This window comes from Eublepharis macularius, chromosome 7 (genome assembly GCF_028583425.1).
Source record: "Eublepharis macularius isolate TG4126 chromosome 7, MPM_Emac_v1.0, whole genome shotgun sequence".
Lineage (NCBI taxonomy): Eukaryota > Metazoa > Chordata > Lepidosauria > Squamata > Eublepharidae > Eublepharis > Eublepharis macularius.
This window is the reverse complement of record NC_072796.1, coordinates 72,986,883-73,002,720: the sequence shown is the minus strand read 5'-3', so window position 1 is coordinate 73,002,720 and position 15,838 is coordinate 72,986,883. Positions and strand designations below refer to the sequence as shown.

Below are 15,838 nucleotides of genomic sequence, written 5' to 3'. Positions count from 1 at the left end.
TTCCATTTTTCCTAGCATTATTGTATTTTCCAGTGAGTCTTGTGTTCTCATTATGTGAACAAAGTACAATAGCCTCAGTGTAATCATTGTAGTTTCTAGAGAGATCTCAGGCTTCATTTAATCTAGAACCCGCTTATTTGTCTTTTTGGCCATCCATGAAATTGGTAAAACTCTCCTCCAGCACCACATTTCAAATAAATCAACTTTCTTCCTGTCAGCTTTCTTCATTGTCCAATTTTCACATCCATACATAGTAATGGGGAATAGTAATGAGGAACGCCACAGTATGACTTATCTTGATCTCAGTCCCTAGAGACACACATTAATCCTTAAGGATCTTTTTCTAGTTCCTTCACTCTCCTTCTGATTTCTTGGTTGCAGTCTCCCTTTTGGTTGACAATTGAGACAAGGAATAGTAAATCTTTAATAATTTCAATTTCTTCATCGTCAGATTTAAAACTGTAATTCCTCGGTAGTCATTTACTTTTGTCTTCTTGTTCAGCTGTAATCTAGCTTGGGCATTTTCTCCGTTCACCTTCATTAGTAGACATTTCAAGTCTTCAGTATTTTCTGTCAGTAATGCGGTGCCGCCATCTGCATATCTCAAATTGTTAATGTTCCTTCCAACAATTTTTACTCCACCTTCATTGAAATCTAATCTAGCTTGCCTTAAACAGTTAAACATATAGGAAGATAATATACAATTATACTTCCATGTTCGTCTTTCAGCATCACTAGCCAAGGTTTGAATTTCCTTTTGATTTCCTGGATTTTGTAGAACAGATCTCTTGTTCTTCCTTTTTTGTTGTTCTTTTCTATTTCTTTGCACTGGTTATTATAATAGTTCTGAAAAGCTGTGTTTAGAATTCTGACCCTATTTCTGTCACCTTTTACTTTTGCTTCTTGTCTATAGCAATGTTAAGAGTTTCATCAGCTACCTATCTAGGCTTTTCCTTTCTTTTGGCTACAGGAACAGTCATTCTTCTTTAACAATGTCTCTGGTTTCAACCCACAGCTCTGAACTGAACACCAGAAAGGTATATATTAGAGCAAAAGAAATGGCAACTACTGTGGTCTTTGCCAATTAAGGAAAGATATATAGTTAGTTCAAGCCAGCTTCTGCGCTCAGTCTTACCCTTTTTTCCTCCTTACTACAGCCCTCAACACACATGGACTTTGTGCATGCAGGTACCATGATCCCCACAATAGCTTTTTTGGATGGGCACTGAAGACTCCTCTTAACAACTAATTGGAGCCTACCCAGAGTCTCTTTAACAGTTGTAACCACACCATCACTTCCTCACCCATGCCCCATATTGTTTTGCTTCAGAGGCAATTAGAATGTTTGCTTAATGCATGAACTGGAGAATTGGAGCCAGCATCCCAGAGCTACTGCCAGCTACCCCACTCAGGGCAGTGGAAAAGCAGTGGGTTGGCTCTGCTTCTTGCAGTAACTCTCCTTTTTCAGACTACTAGGAATATAACATCACCTTGCTGAATCACACACATGTGATTTGTTTCCAAAAGAGACCACCAAATGCTTTGGGAAGCTCACATGCTAGACATGATGGTGACTGTTATCACCTTATGTCTGTCCCTAGTAACTGGTAATCAAAAGTATACCACTGGTACAAATCGCAGTACCATCATCAATATATTGAATTCTCAATGTGGCCAAATCTGTGGATACTTAAACCCGGAGATTGGAACCATGAACAGACAAGGCAGGTGTTACTACAAACCTGAAAAACACCTCAGGTTTGCAGAAAAATCTGAAATCTAATGATGATGATGATGTTAATGGAGGGTTAACCCCACCCCCAAATAATAGAAGCAGCACCTGTAGCTTTAAGAAACAGATGCCCACAGCAACCACACAGCTTTTAAGCATTGGTTTCGGTCAGTAAAAGGGGAAGGAGGCAGGGCCATTTCCAGGGCTGTTATGACCTTTGAATGAGGACACGGGGCAAACTGGGAGTGAAAAATGAAAAGGGCACTACTCCTCCAAGGAGGGAGGGAGGGAGAGAGGAAGAGTAGTTTGCCCACATCCTACCCCCACAAAGGCCTTTAATTAATGATACGTTATGTGAAGAACTAATATTGCTCTCATACGAGGTTATGATCTCAGTTCTCTAATCTTCACTGCCAGGCACATATTATTTATGAAGTACTGAGATCTAGTGGTGGAATTTAGGACTGGCCATTCGTTGATTAATCCTTGGCATGAATACCTTGAAACAGTACAGTTTTAAGGGGAAAGTAAATTGTTCGTACTCAACCAAGTATACATGTTGACTTTACAGAACCATTTATGATGGTAAGAAAGTCCCCATGAGACCACCTCTCTTTATCATTCTTTTAGCCAGGCTTCCTCTTGAGATGAGATCGCAGGTAACCGTGTCCTAAACTAATTGTTAGTTTTCTAATTTTTTTCGACTTTAAATTTACTGGCTCCATAGCTGGACAAGCCACAAAATAGTCTAGAGGCCTAGAATAGAACAACCATGGAGAAGTGCATGAAACAGAGGAGTAACACAGTTATATGCCCTTGTGTAGATTAGAAGAAAATCTAACACATCTGACCCATCTCAATATATACAACACGTTGAGGCACAGGTGCAGAGAGAGTCTGAAAATGACAGGAATGTCCAGCTTCATAAACTGAAGATATAATTTAAGGATGGGTGTATTGGTGGAGGACCAAAAGAAATTCATATGTATGAGAAACCTGTAATCACTAACTTTACATAGACTTTAAAATAAAGTAGCAAAAATGAACAATTTTTAAATACATTAAGAAGATTTTCAAATATAGATAACCTTGTCTTGTGTTTCAAGTTATAAGATAATAAGTTAGCCAAGAATGTTTGCCCGTTGAAGTGGGACAAGTAGACGTTGTTAGGAGATGGTTCTGAAATCCTATAAATATGAGAAACTGAATTGATCATAAGCTTCTTCCTAGAAGGGGCTCCTTGCCTGTGACCTACTTATGTTTAAGATACTTTTTGCACTCATGTAATTACTCTCCTTTAATGATCTATTTATAATGGACGGTACGATTTTCTGTTGATTAAACTGATATTAATGCTGAATAATCATGTTTTAATAATAAAAGCTTAGAAAAAAACTGAGATTCTGTAATAATATTACTGTGTACTATACCTGGTAACAAACCTAAAACATTATTTGTGGTTTATATCTTGCTAGGAGTTAAATGGTTTGACTGATATAAGAAATCTAACTAGATACTTAGGTCTTCATAAGTGCATGCCTGAATCTGAATCAGGTCTGACCAGAATCATCCAGAACAAAATGTATATACACATTGCTTTTTTTCTAAAAAGAAAGATGTGCCAGTAAAAGCCCCGTATATACATATAAGCAGAGAAATGCTTGAGCATTGGAGAATAAGAAAATCATATTGTGAAAATTTTCTTCAGTCTGTAACATTTACTTGTATTAGGGTCCTTTAAAACAGTTGTTCTCAAAAGGTGGCTAAAAATGAACATTTAGCACATGGTGGTTGCTCATGTTACTGTGGGGCACATGTAAACATCTGGGTAATTTGTTATCTATCCACATGATACAATGACTCTTGGTATATATCTCAGCATGGTAACAAATGTGGAGTTGACAGGAAATGGTACTGCAGATTACCCTTTCCCTACATGTTTGCACATGCTCTGTTATAATATAGAATGGTTGTCAAATGGCAAACAAATATTAGTATCCAGTTTTTACAGCTGACATACCTAGTTTAGATGATTTGTGTATAAACTAATACGATACAGAGAGCATGATGCACAGCCAAAACTTATTGTGAAAATGTTGTTATAAGATCACAGAGACTATATGTGTGTGTAGTGTAATTTTCTTTATTACTATAATCAGTTCTGATACAAGTGAGATGTGAGGGCACAAGAATAATCTCTGGGCAGCACAAATTCTGCTGCTATTTATCATCCAAATAAAGTAGACTGAGACAGACGTTTAAAAATATGACTCAACAGATTATGTTTTCAACACGTGCAGTTCTTCAGTCTAGAGCAGCAGTTTTCCTTATCTGCCTTTGATTTTTGCCTGTTCTGTTTATGCTGTTATTTCATATTATAGCATATCTAGCTGCAAATTCAATTAAAGTCTACCAGATTACCAAAGGTACATTCTGTGGACAATAACTAACTTTTGGTTCTCTGTTTCCTGGGACCTTGCACGCACATTCACAAGGGCTTTGTTGAGGAAGATCCATTAATCTGTTTGAATTTAAACACATTTGCTGCTGGTATGGCGAAATCTGTGACGCTAAACAGTGCGATCTCAGCTTTGGTGTTCTAATATTTTTAAATGCATGGGCCACCTGGGACTCACTGAGCTCAAATTGAAAAGTCTTGTGGTCGAGGCCATAAAGATTGCTAAACTTTTCTTACCCATACAGCTCTTAACCTTCCCATTCTCTGGCAGCCTCTCAAATCCATGAGACTTCAGAATAATTTCAGTGGGCTTAGTACAGCCTTACTGTTAGGTTTTTTGTATGTCTTTCTTGGCTAGGGTTCCCAGGGACCTGGAGTCCCTCGATGGGGGATCCCCAGATCCCTCATGTAAGAGGGACCTATAGCACATGTCATGTTAAGAACCAAACAAACCTTTAAAGACTATTCAGAATACAAGGAAGCTTGAGAACAAATGCATTACTTGTTGATGTCATTGTAATAGTCAGGGATTGTTATTGTGACTTTATCAGATATATGCAAGAGTGGATTTTGAAATCCAGCACATTTCAATAGTAATCACAATGATACAAAGTTAATTTTATCATCAACCCTAATGCAGGTTTTAATGCACGTCAATAACGTTTACTCTGAATTGACAAAGCCAATTTTCTGTTAACATGTGAACAGCTAATATATAGATTCCTAAAACCTTACATTTACAGCATGTTTGAACCTTACTGAAAGAGTCTGAATTAGAACTCACAGTACTATAATGATGACTTTTTAATACAAAAAATCTCCCCTGGGTATTTATTATGATAAAATCCACAGGTGAAATTTATTTTCTGTTCCCTAGCCCTGAAAAGTAGATTTCTATGTAGAGTTGACAGTTCCCTGCTGGGGGTGGGGGATCCCCCACTCCCACCCTCTATGCCCTGCTCCCACAAACCTGACTGGTGGAGAAAAGCCAGGGGAACATGCCTCCCGGGGCACACTCCTGGGTGGTGCGATGCACTCCCACAGCCCACAGTGGGCCAATTTGGGCCCTGAATAGGCCAAATCAGGCCCGTTTGGGGCCTAAATTGGCCTGCTGTGAAGGCCCTCATGCAGGGTTCCCATCCCCCTGCTCGGGGTGGGGGATCTCCCGATCCCACCCTCCCTCCCCTGTGCCCGCTTACCTGGCTGGCGGGGGGGGGGTGCGCTCCCTGGGGCTCCCCCTCCCCGGATGGCGCAGCGTGCCCCTGGGTGCTGGGCGTGCTCCCGCGCCCTGAGAGCAGGCGGTGGCAGAGAGAAAGCAGGCGGTGGTTGCAAGAGCACGCCGCTCTCACTGCTGCCGCTGCCTGCTTTCTCGCCATGGCCACTGCTGGCGCTGTGCACCCAGCGCCATCAGGGTTAAGGGGTGCGGCGGCAGCAAGAGAGCGAGCTGCGGTGGCCATGGCCTGCTCTCTCGTTGCTGCCGCCGCCACACCCCTTGTCCCTGCCAGCGCGGGCAACACAGGGGCAGCAGCGGATGCTGAGCGCAAGAGAGAGCTCTTGCCACCGCTGCCGCCCGTGTGCTGCCCACGCCAGCAGGAACAAGGGGCACAGTGGTGGCGGGCAGCGGCAGCAGCGAGAGAGACAGAGAGAACTGCCCGCACTCTCTGCCCTTCCTCCCTGCGTGATGACGTCAAAAATGACGTCATCATGCATACCGGGAGCGTGCGCGTGCATGCGCGCGTGGGCACAACAAGGACAGCCCCTAATGAGGTAGGAGGCAGCGTCCCAGTCTCCCGCTGGGAGACTTGAGGGACCTGGCAACCCTACCCGCATGGCAGTGTTCCCACAAGCACTCCCATGCTCCACAGCTGGCCAAATCAGGCCTGTTTGAGGCTGAAATTGGCCTGCTGTGAAACGCAGAAGCACTCCAGGGCCCACTGCGCTACCCCGGTAGCACTCCCATGCTCCACAGTGGGCTAGTTTCAGCCCCAAACAGACTTCCAGGGGCAGCACGAAGCCCTACACGATGATATCACTTAACAGAGGTGACATCATCGCATAGCCTGGGACAGAAACAAAGGTCTCACTCAGAGTGAGGGGACTTGGCAACCCTATTTCTCTGTCTTCCAGTTCAAATTATGACCAGTTACATATGCACTGCCATTTTGTCAACTCCTTTTTGATAAAGCTCTGATCATTTTTGCACATCCCATTAATTTATGTTTGACTGCATTTGGGTGTTACAGTCTTATATCTGTATGACCAGTTTGTCATTCCTGTGCATGCATATTTTGAAGATTCAGAGGATTCAATGGAAAAAAGATCAAAAAAGATTTGATGGCTAGATCCAATCATGTTGAAATAGCATGACAATACAAATATTAGAAGGATATTTATGTTTATAACTATTTGTTTCATTGTTTTGATTATAGATATTTTGATAAGAGCTGAGACATAATTTCTCTAGGGTGAGTTAAAAACTTGTAACATCACTTTCCATAAATATAATATTGGTGGACAGTGCCCTCAAGTCACAGCTGACTTATGGCTACCCCTGACAGGGTTTTCATGGCAAGAGACTAACAGAGGTAGTTTACCATTGCCTGCCTCAGCAACTCTGGTCTTCACTGGAGGTCTCCCATCCAATCACTAACTATGGCTGACCCTGCTTAGCTTCTGATATCTGACAAGAACAGGCTCACCTGGGCTATCCAGGTCAGGGCAAATATAATATTAAGTTTTGTGAAATGAAAATTTCTATTTTGTATCTGAAATGTTATCAACAGACTGTAATGGGCTTGCAATGTGGGTGGGTGGTACATATACACCTATTCCCTCTCTTCAGGCCTGAGCCATCCTTTTCATTGAATGTGTTCTAAATATGGCCATTGTCAAACAATACAATTTGACTGTTTCAGTGATCGTGTTCATTCATATGAGCAGAATGTATTTATTTATTTTCTGCAGTAGAACAGCAGGATTTGAGTCCAATACCACAGACATCAGCAAGATTTTCAGTTTTTTCTTCAGATGTCTGAAGAAGGGAGGTTTCACTCTTGGAAGCTTATGTCCTGGAAATATTGTTGGTCTCTAATGTGCCATTTATTCACTTGGTTTCTGATGTCCCCAGTACCTCTATATACCATTATCTATAACTGTCTAAAATGTATTCATCTTCAAGGGATTCCCCCCACCCCAAAATAAATCTTTAAATGATTTAAACAACTATAATCGTATTGATTCCAAAGGAATTATTCCAGGTAGAGATCTGTAAGCCTGAGTCACTTAAACATTGCTGCTACCAAATATATGAATGAAATCCCTATTAGGTCCTCCACATCTGAAAATCACTTGGGACCACAGAATGTGGAAAGCAATTGGGTCATTAAGGATAATAGTTTGATGTAGCACAATGGCGCCAGGATAAAACCAAACAAGCAATGGAATAAAACAAATTGTACTTGCAACGTGCAAGATAATGCTTTTGCAAATACAGTAGAAGCATTCTTCAAGGGTTTTTGACAGTCACACACACCTTTCATCTCATAAAACTGAATAAAGATCATCTAAACTGTCATACAAGTTATATGGTTTGCAGTTACAATTAACTAATCAAGACCAATCTGAATTATTCGAGTGCCTTACTGTCTGGTTTCAGTTTCCGGGGCAACAGGTGGCAAGAGGGCAGTGAGGAGAAGAGAGTGATTAGGCAAGAATATGTATGACTGGGATGCTGAACAACTAGAAGAATTTGCCAGTGTTTCAGCTGAACACACATTCAAACGTGTTTACATGTTACAAACATTTTACCAATTGGCATTTCTAAGCACACCATTTCCACTTTCTGCCAGTCATTTAACTATTTTATTATATGGTGTCTGGCACAAAGGCTGGACTTAGGAACCCTCCCAGGACTGCATACCCCATAAACAAGTCTCACGCCCGTCCCCCCCATCCTGCCCTGCCACCCTTAGCACCCACCCAGTGGCATTAACAAGGGTCAAGAATGCAGAGGAAGCATGAAGTGTTTTTGAATTAATTGAATTTAAAAATTTGTTATTTCGCCTTTGCTTTTAATTTTTTAATTTTAAGTTTTTAAAGATACTATGGGTATTGGAGTATTGTACATTTTGTGTGTTTTGTTTTGGTTAAGCGATAAAAGTGATTGGATGGATGGCTAGGATGTAACTTGCTATCATTCTCAGTCATTAATCCATGAGCCATTAAATTGATCCAACCCCCTCCCCCGCAAAAGAACGCAGAGGAAGCTACAGGTGCAGGAAGCCCAAGCAAGGCTTCTGCAGCAGGAGGCAGGCTAGGCAGTGGCCCCAGGGTCCTAGCTACTGACATCTTCCCAGCCAAGGCTCCAGGGCAGCCCCTTACCTCAGCCCAGGGGAAGCTCAACAATCCAGCCAGAGAGAGAGATGGTACAGGAAGCAGAGACAGACAGACAGCGCCATCACTAGCCGATCAATGGTGGCTAAGGCGGTGCCAGGCCACACCCTAGCACAAAGGCAGACAGGGGAAGTGCAGCAGCCCAACAAACCAACAAGCAGGCTAGAGTAGGTTGAAAATAGCCAGGAAAGGTGGCTAGCAGAGCGGCCACAGGTGTGGTTACCTAAGGCAGCCAGGGCAGCAGCTAGGTAGGGGGTGAAACTAGAAGATGGAAACTGGGAATGGTGAAGGGATAAAAGGGAAGTCCACTCACAAGTGGGGGTGAAGAAGAAGGAGTTCTGAGGAGAGTGCAGAGTGAGACCAGAGCATAGCCCAGACAGCAGTGAGGGGCGCCTGTGTGATATTAGCCCAGCCCACGCTCTTTTCCTGAGACCCAGGTCACCCAGGCCGTTTTCACACTACTAACCTGCTTCCGTAACATTGCGAAACGTTGCACAAAAAACGTGGAAGATAGCGTCTTCTCGTGAGAGTTTTGCATGACATCGCGTAAAACTTTCGCGAGAAGACACTATCTTGCGTGTTTTTTGCGCAACATTTCACAACATTACGGAAGCAGGTTAGTAGTGTGAAAACGGCCCCAGCTGGGACCCACCCAGTCAATGATGCTGTAGCTGAACCCACTAAGGTAGGACCAAAGCAGGGGTGAGCCTCACATCTGGGGATATGTCTGCATTCTAGGCACCCAGAGACTAAGCTTTGCTTGTAATCATGGACATGCAAGACTTTGAATTACATCAAAAATAAAGTACTTTCTCCTATCTCTTTGCAATTTGGTAGGAAAGATCCCTTGGGTGACAGTACAACCTGTAGATTTCATTGGGGTCAGGGCTTGACAAAATTACATCTGGAAGTATGTGTCTCACTGAAACCAATGGAAATTACTTTTGGACTGAGTAAAATTATTAGCTCTAATTGTGATATAAGTAAACTGGCTCATGCTTTTTAAAATTACAGAAGAAACTGTCTGCTTTTCTTTGTGTATCCCTATTTTCATGTTCTGCTATGCATATATGTTTAACTAAATTTTTGTATTACTATTGCTTCATAGCTAGAAAGAACAGATTGGGAGGTTTCAATTAACAGACTATTCTAAAAGTCAGCATAGAGATTGCCTATCTCTTAAAAAGATGACAGTGGAAAGAGGGAGAACAACTGATTAGCACACTCAATAAGAACATGATAAGAAGTGATGAGTTCAAGTTATATGAAGTAAAGAGGTTAAATGAGAGAAAAACCTTACTGAAGGAATCCTCAGTAATGGAAGAAGCTACCCAAGGAGCTTGCACCTTGGAAGCCTTGAAAGAAAGCCATCTGTTAGAAATGCCTAGGCATATAATGAGCAGATTGCATCAGAGAGCTGCATCTAGTGTTGCTAGTACCTCTGGATTCAGAAATTCCTGGAGATATGAGAAGCAGTGCCTAGGAAAGGGAGAGTTTGGGGATGGGAGACAGTTCAGTAAGGACTTGAAGCTGCAGACTACACTTCCAAAGCTGCCCTTTCCTCAAGAGGAATTGATCTCCATAGGCTGAAGATCAGCTGTAATTCCTGGAGACTTCCATGGTCTATCTGAAGGTTGGTAGCTGGATTACTTTACAATAATGTCCAATGTTACGCGGGGCTCATTTTGAGGGGGAACACGCCAGAACGCCATTCTGGAACCTGTGAAACGAGATCACATGGGTGGTGGCCCTGCCCACATGATTCCTTTTCCTCCCCCCTGCCCGTGTCTTTAGCAGCAGGCGGTGATGGCAGCGGCAGCAGCACCACCTGCGACCCATGGCGGCCTCCGGAGCCAGCTCCGCAGCCAGCTGGGCCACTCGGGCCTGCACAGCCCGTCCCCCTGGCCCACAGGTCGGTCAAGGCGGCGCCTGCAGCGGCCTCTGGAGCTGGCCCCGTGGCCAGCCGGGCCACTTGGGCCTACACGGCGTGTCCTCCCGGCTTGGAAGCCGGTGTAGGTTGTGCGCAGGCTGCAGCAGCCTCGGAGCCGGCCCTGCGCAGGCCCCAGCAACCTTGGAGCTGGGCCTGCACCTCTTTCCTCTAGGCCTGCAAGCCGTGGTCAGTGTTGCTATTAGCTATCTCCTCCCCCGCGCCGGGTATCTGTGTTTTGCTGGCTTTGTTCTCTGTGGTGAGCTCTGATCTGTCTAGAAAAGCACTAACACACTGTTCTTGTTACTGTTATGTCCCCCCTCCCCAGATGTACAGTGTGCACTTGCAACATTAATTTTTTAAAATCTGTGTTTTGCTGGCTTGGGTGTTGCCTTCTGACACACTTCCGGCGATGTCAGGGGGTGTGGCATATGCAAATCAGTTATGCCAATGACACACTTCTGGTGATGTCAAGGGGTGTAGCCTATGCTAATGAGTTATGCTAATGACTTCCTGCAGTTCTTTTTTTACGAAATGACCCCTGCTCATATGTTACTCTTGAATACAAAGTGCTGAGGAATACCTCCATTGACTCCCACAGAAGAGCTTAACATATGGGGAAATATCTGTACATAGAACTTGTCCTTTTAAATTAATTGAGATTTTGTGAGCTGAAGCATGGGAGTTCACTCCCATTTCTTCAAAGAAATAGCAAACACTTGTCTTTTCAGCTATTCTACTGTATGATCACATATTAATGCAGTTCATAATTTGTTTTTCATTATGCTATAGGTTTAGAAATCTTACTTAAAAGTTTGGCATTCAAGCCTTTCAGGCAGGTACAGAAAAGTTCAGGTTTCTGGATCATTCCATTGCAATCTTTGGTTTTTAGTTGATAATAATTGGCAAATTAACTATGTTTCAGAATCTTTCACATAAGAGAATGGCTGTTTTGGATATTGGTCTCTATCTAGGAAATAATTGCCAAGAAAGTTAATTGTACTACTTTTGAATTCAAGGAGAGGGGAAATTATAAGCTTTCACTCATAAGAAAATTCTTCTGAATCTTCTTTTTTAAAGTCAAACTTACATTTAAATAGCTGAGGGTGCCACATTTTGGATGTAAAAGTTAACATGACCTACCTCTGCACACATATCTCACAAAAATGACAACGTTTTCATAAATAATAAACCTCTTGTTTCCCTTTGTGACCTTTCAGATGAAACCCAACCCAACAGTCATGTACTGGGCTCTACCAGCTCCCTGTATTTGGTAGTCCTCCTGGGCAGGCAGGACAAACAGAAAGTTTCTTGAGTGCCTGTTAGGATGTCATTAATTTCTTACAGATTACATTTAGCTTGGTGGGTTACAAGTTGTGCAGGCCTGCCCCAAACATCTTACCAATGTGTCCTTTGACTGTCCTGTGCTACACATGGCCTGTGCTGCATGTAGAAGGTTGCCAGACTGCCAAAGAATGTGAAGGTTGCTTACAAAGAAAAAATAGTTCAGTTTAAATGTAAAACTCCAGAAAAGTGTTAATTGTAGAAGACTTCAGTGTTAGCTTGACTATATGAATTGAATCCTAATTCTTTATTGCATTAGTGCATCTGCACTAAAACGCTTTGAAAGTGGAACTGATTCAATATCACGCCAGCAAAATCCCCATGAAGGTAGTGGAGGAAGAGTGGGTAAGGGGGAGAGTTTGCCTCCCTTGTTTGTTAGTTATACTCCAGCATGACCAAGAGATGGAATCCAAGAAAGGTTTCACTGAATCAACCTCAACTTCTCCTATGATAAATTAGGTTTTAATACATTAACATTTTTCTTGTTTCCTAGAAACAAGAGCTGTTGCATAACTGACTAAAATAGTTAGATTTCCAGTACCCAGCAATAGTAAATAAAAATACATTTGGCTCCAAAACAGAAAAAAGTCCACTGTTAAATGTAATGGAGTATTACTAAAATCCATTCAAGTTTACAAACTTTCTCTGCATCACTGGATATGAAACAAACATTCAGTTAAATAGGCATCTGAGTTATTTGACACACCACATTAAAATGTCAGCAGTGGAAAACATAATTATTAGTTGCAGATTTCTAATGATGTAATTATTTTGATAATCTTAGCTCTCCAAGAAGTTGGATGCAGGAACAGTTTACTGCATTCTGCAAGTCCGTGCTATTATTACTTGAGAACAGAACATGTGATTATGCTAAGGTCTTAAAAGTTTCAAGGATTTTTTTAAATAAGTGATTTAAATGAAGATTTAACAAAGAATGTACAAAGCCAAATATGTACATTAGAGAAAACAACGGGAAAAAACAAAAGTGAAATTGAGTTGACAGAACTGATGATTTTTAAAATTTTGTGTTCCCAACTGACTCTAAATCTTAACTGAAGGATGTTCTTATTATCTCTGTAATGTAGCCATTCATTTTATTAGCTTTATTATGAGTTTCCACAACTCTGGAGAAACACCCTGAAGTTATTGTGAAATGTCCTATAGAAAGAGTCATTTGAATCCATGTAGGTAACTGAGAACTTGAGAACAACCATACATACCACTAGCACATGAAAATGCCAGAAGTATTTTCAGTAATTATGTTCGCTATGCATGTGGAGAGAACATGCCCCATGTGATCCTTCTTATATGCATGATCTCCATTTTGTCCGAAAGGGCCAATGGATGTATTTTCAGTACATAAGATCCAGAACTCTGAAAATCTCCCCGTATGTGTAGTGAAACTATCAACAAGGTAGGAATGACCTGTGAGTAAATTCAACTAACAATACTTTTAACAGGATGGCTGGAGTTATCACATGATAGTCTGATCCAAAATTCCACCACATGTTAATCTAGCACCCTTTATCATGTACAAATAGCACTATTCAGTCAAAGGGACAGGAAGTTTGCAAACAAAATATATTTTACAGGTTATTCCCATGTGACTTGAGTTACTTTAGCCTGTATAGGAGACAAATTAATAGAGGTTTCCTGTCTGTATCTGGTTCAGGATAACATGCAGTGAATAAGAAGCATTAAGAAAAGTTTATTCCCAAATAAGAAACTCCCTTTATTCCCTTTATTCCCAAATAAGAAACTCTAACAATGACTTAATCCTAACAAGAAGTAGTAACTTTGTCCTAAGTACTGCACTGCAAGCTGTATCCTAAAGAACAGTTGTTCGTTAATCTGCATCAATCCTGGTGGCACTCAATGGCAAGATGAGACCATTGCTCTGCAAATCATTTTTTAAAATTGCTAATAACTGTCAGTGTTTGTACAGCCCACCCCACCAAAATGACATTCAAAATGTTATTTTCTCATGTGTGTGGGCTCAGTAAAACAAAATATTTCTCCCCAAAGGCTGCCTCTCTGGCAAGCTAAATCAATGATCACATCATGTTCCTATTGGTCTCTGGTAACAAACTATTGCAATGTTTACTACCCTTATAGCATCCAGAATTAAACTGCACAATCCAAGCAAGAGACTGGTACCCATAAATAGATTCCTTTATATTTTTTCCTCTTTAACCACTTAGATTTATTTCAGAGAATCTATACTTGCGAGCTCATAACTGCTTTCTAAACATTCCAAAACATTCTTTGATGTCTTGCTTGTAATTATTCCCTGGTGTATAGCACTCTGAGCTCACTCCAAGGTTCTTCCCTTTCAGGAACAAGAGACCTTATTGCAAAATATTAGCATGTGTTTTATTCAGTTGCAGCCACATTAAGGTAGAGATTTATTTACTAATTTAAACAACTAAAACCACAGTCAGTGATCACAAGCTATAGGACATGAATGGACAACCAAATGCGTGTGATCCAAAGTAACTTTACTCTTCAGCTTTTTAGCACATGTAATGCAGAGACCAAATATTTTCCATCCTATGGAGCTGGGGTGGGGGGGAGAAAGATGCCAAATATATTTCACAAGCCAGTTAAGCCTCTACTGGAACCTAATCATTGCCAGATGTTTAGAAGCAACACCAAGAACATCACGAAATGCTGGCAACCCCCCCACCCCCACCCCTCCATGTTCTTCGAATTGCATAGGGGATACAAGAGGAGGGGAATAAAAGATAGGTGGTGAAGAAATATGTCCTAGGGAAAACAGAAATTACAGCACTCCACTCTCGTGAACAGATTTTTCCGATCAAAAAGTCTGAATATGGGACTTGTAAACACCTCAGAAGAAGCTGAGCTCAGACTTTTCTTGAAGAACAAACGGCGGCTTTCATCATTAGAGGACTAGAGCAGCGACCTAACGCAGCTCCAGTTTTACGTCCACATATTTGCCAAAATATCTGCGCCCACCAGAAACGGGCTGCAACATCGCTGACAGACCCGTCCGCTCTCTCCCAACCCGGATCCTTCCCAAACTCTTTCGGAAACCAGTTCTCGGCTCTGTCTCCTCCTTACCTTTCATGCTGGCGCACAAAGCAGCCTCATAGGAAACTTTCAGAGCCCGGAGAAGTGAAGTTGGTTCCAGAACTTTTTAGTGGGCTTTCATGCCGGACACCAGGGAGTTTCTGATCACGAGAAGGATGAGGCTTTGGGCAGGCTGGTTGTAGCGCTGAACTCGCTCTTGCTCTCTCAGCTGCCTCAGAGATTTGGAGTTTACACTCTCTCAACCGGCCTGAACTCACACGACCAGCCTCTGCCCCTCCTCTCCTCTCTCTCTGCTCGGTGAGGAAAAAGGAGAAAAAGCCGCTGGCTCCACAGATCTCCCCAGGCAGCTCTCCCCTTCCCTGGTTCCCCCGCCTCCTCCACGATTTGGGCTGCAGGGAAGAGGTTGTAATAATAAACCCTCAGGCGAAGGTTTACTGAGGAGGAGAAGTTCTGAAGGGGAGCGCCTTCGTTCTTCTAGCCGCAGCCTCCCGTCCCGACTGTCCTGCGAAGGGAGAATTCCTGGACGCTCGGCCTCCCTCCCTCCTCGACGTGGGGTTGATTCCTCTCCAGCGACGGCTTCTCAGGAGGCGAGAATGTTTTGGCATAGGTGTGGGCTTTCCACAGGCCAGGCCTGATGGACAAAGAGAGGAGGCCGGCCTGCCCCAGCTCTTCAGAAAAAAAGGCCGGTCACTCCATAAGATGCTTCAGTGCCTGTTAAGGACTGAGAGACGTCTCGAGAGTCATTCATGCTTTGAACTTTGGTTGAACACCATCATTGAAAAGATTGCTTATTCTGCCTTTTGGAGATATATCTGTATAAAGCTGCATGGTTCACGCATGTTTCATTGCTTGTCCAAAATTTGGTGAAGGCTGACATAGTGCATGCTGACAATCCCTGATGACTTTTGTTAATGTTTGAAAATTGAGATAT

The 15,838-nt window shown here is 42.4% G+C and overlaps 1 protein-coding gene across 1 annotated transcript in view; it reads right to left on the bottom strand.

The window, feature by feature from the left end:
• The window catches only part of COLEC12 (collectin subfamily member 12), a 162,153-nt gene extending 146,797 nt beyond the window's left edge, over positions 1-15,356 (bottom strand). Inside the window, exon 1 of the mRNA XM_054985963.1 lies at positions 14,938-15,356. Within this exon, the coding sequence (XP_054841938.1) occupies positions 14,938-14,944 (7 nt within the window). The 5' untranslated portion in view covers positions 14,945-15,356. The remainder of the gene's footprint in view (positions 1-14,937) is intronic.
• Between the last annotated feature and the right edge of the window lie 482 nt (positions 15,357-15,838).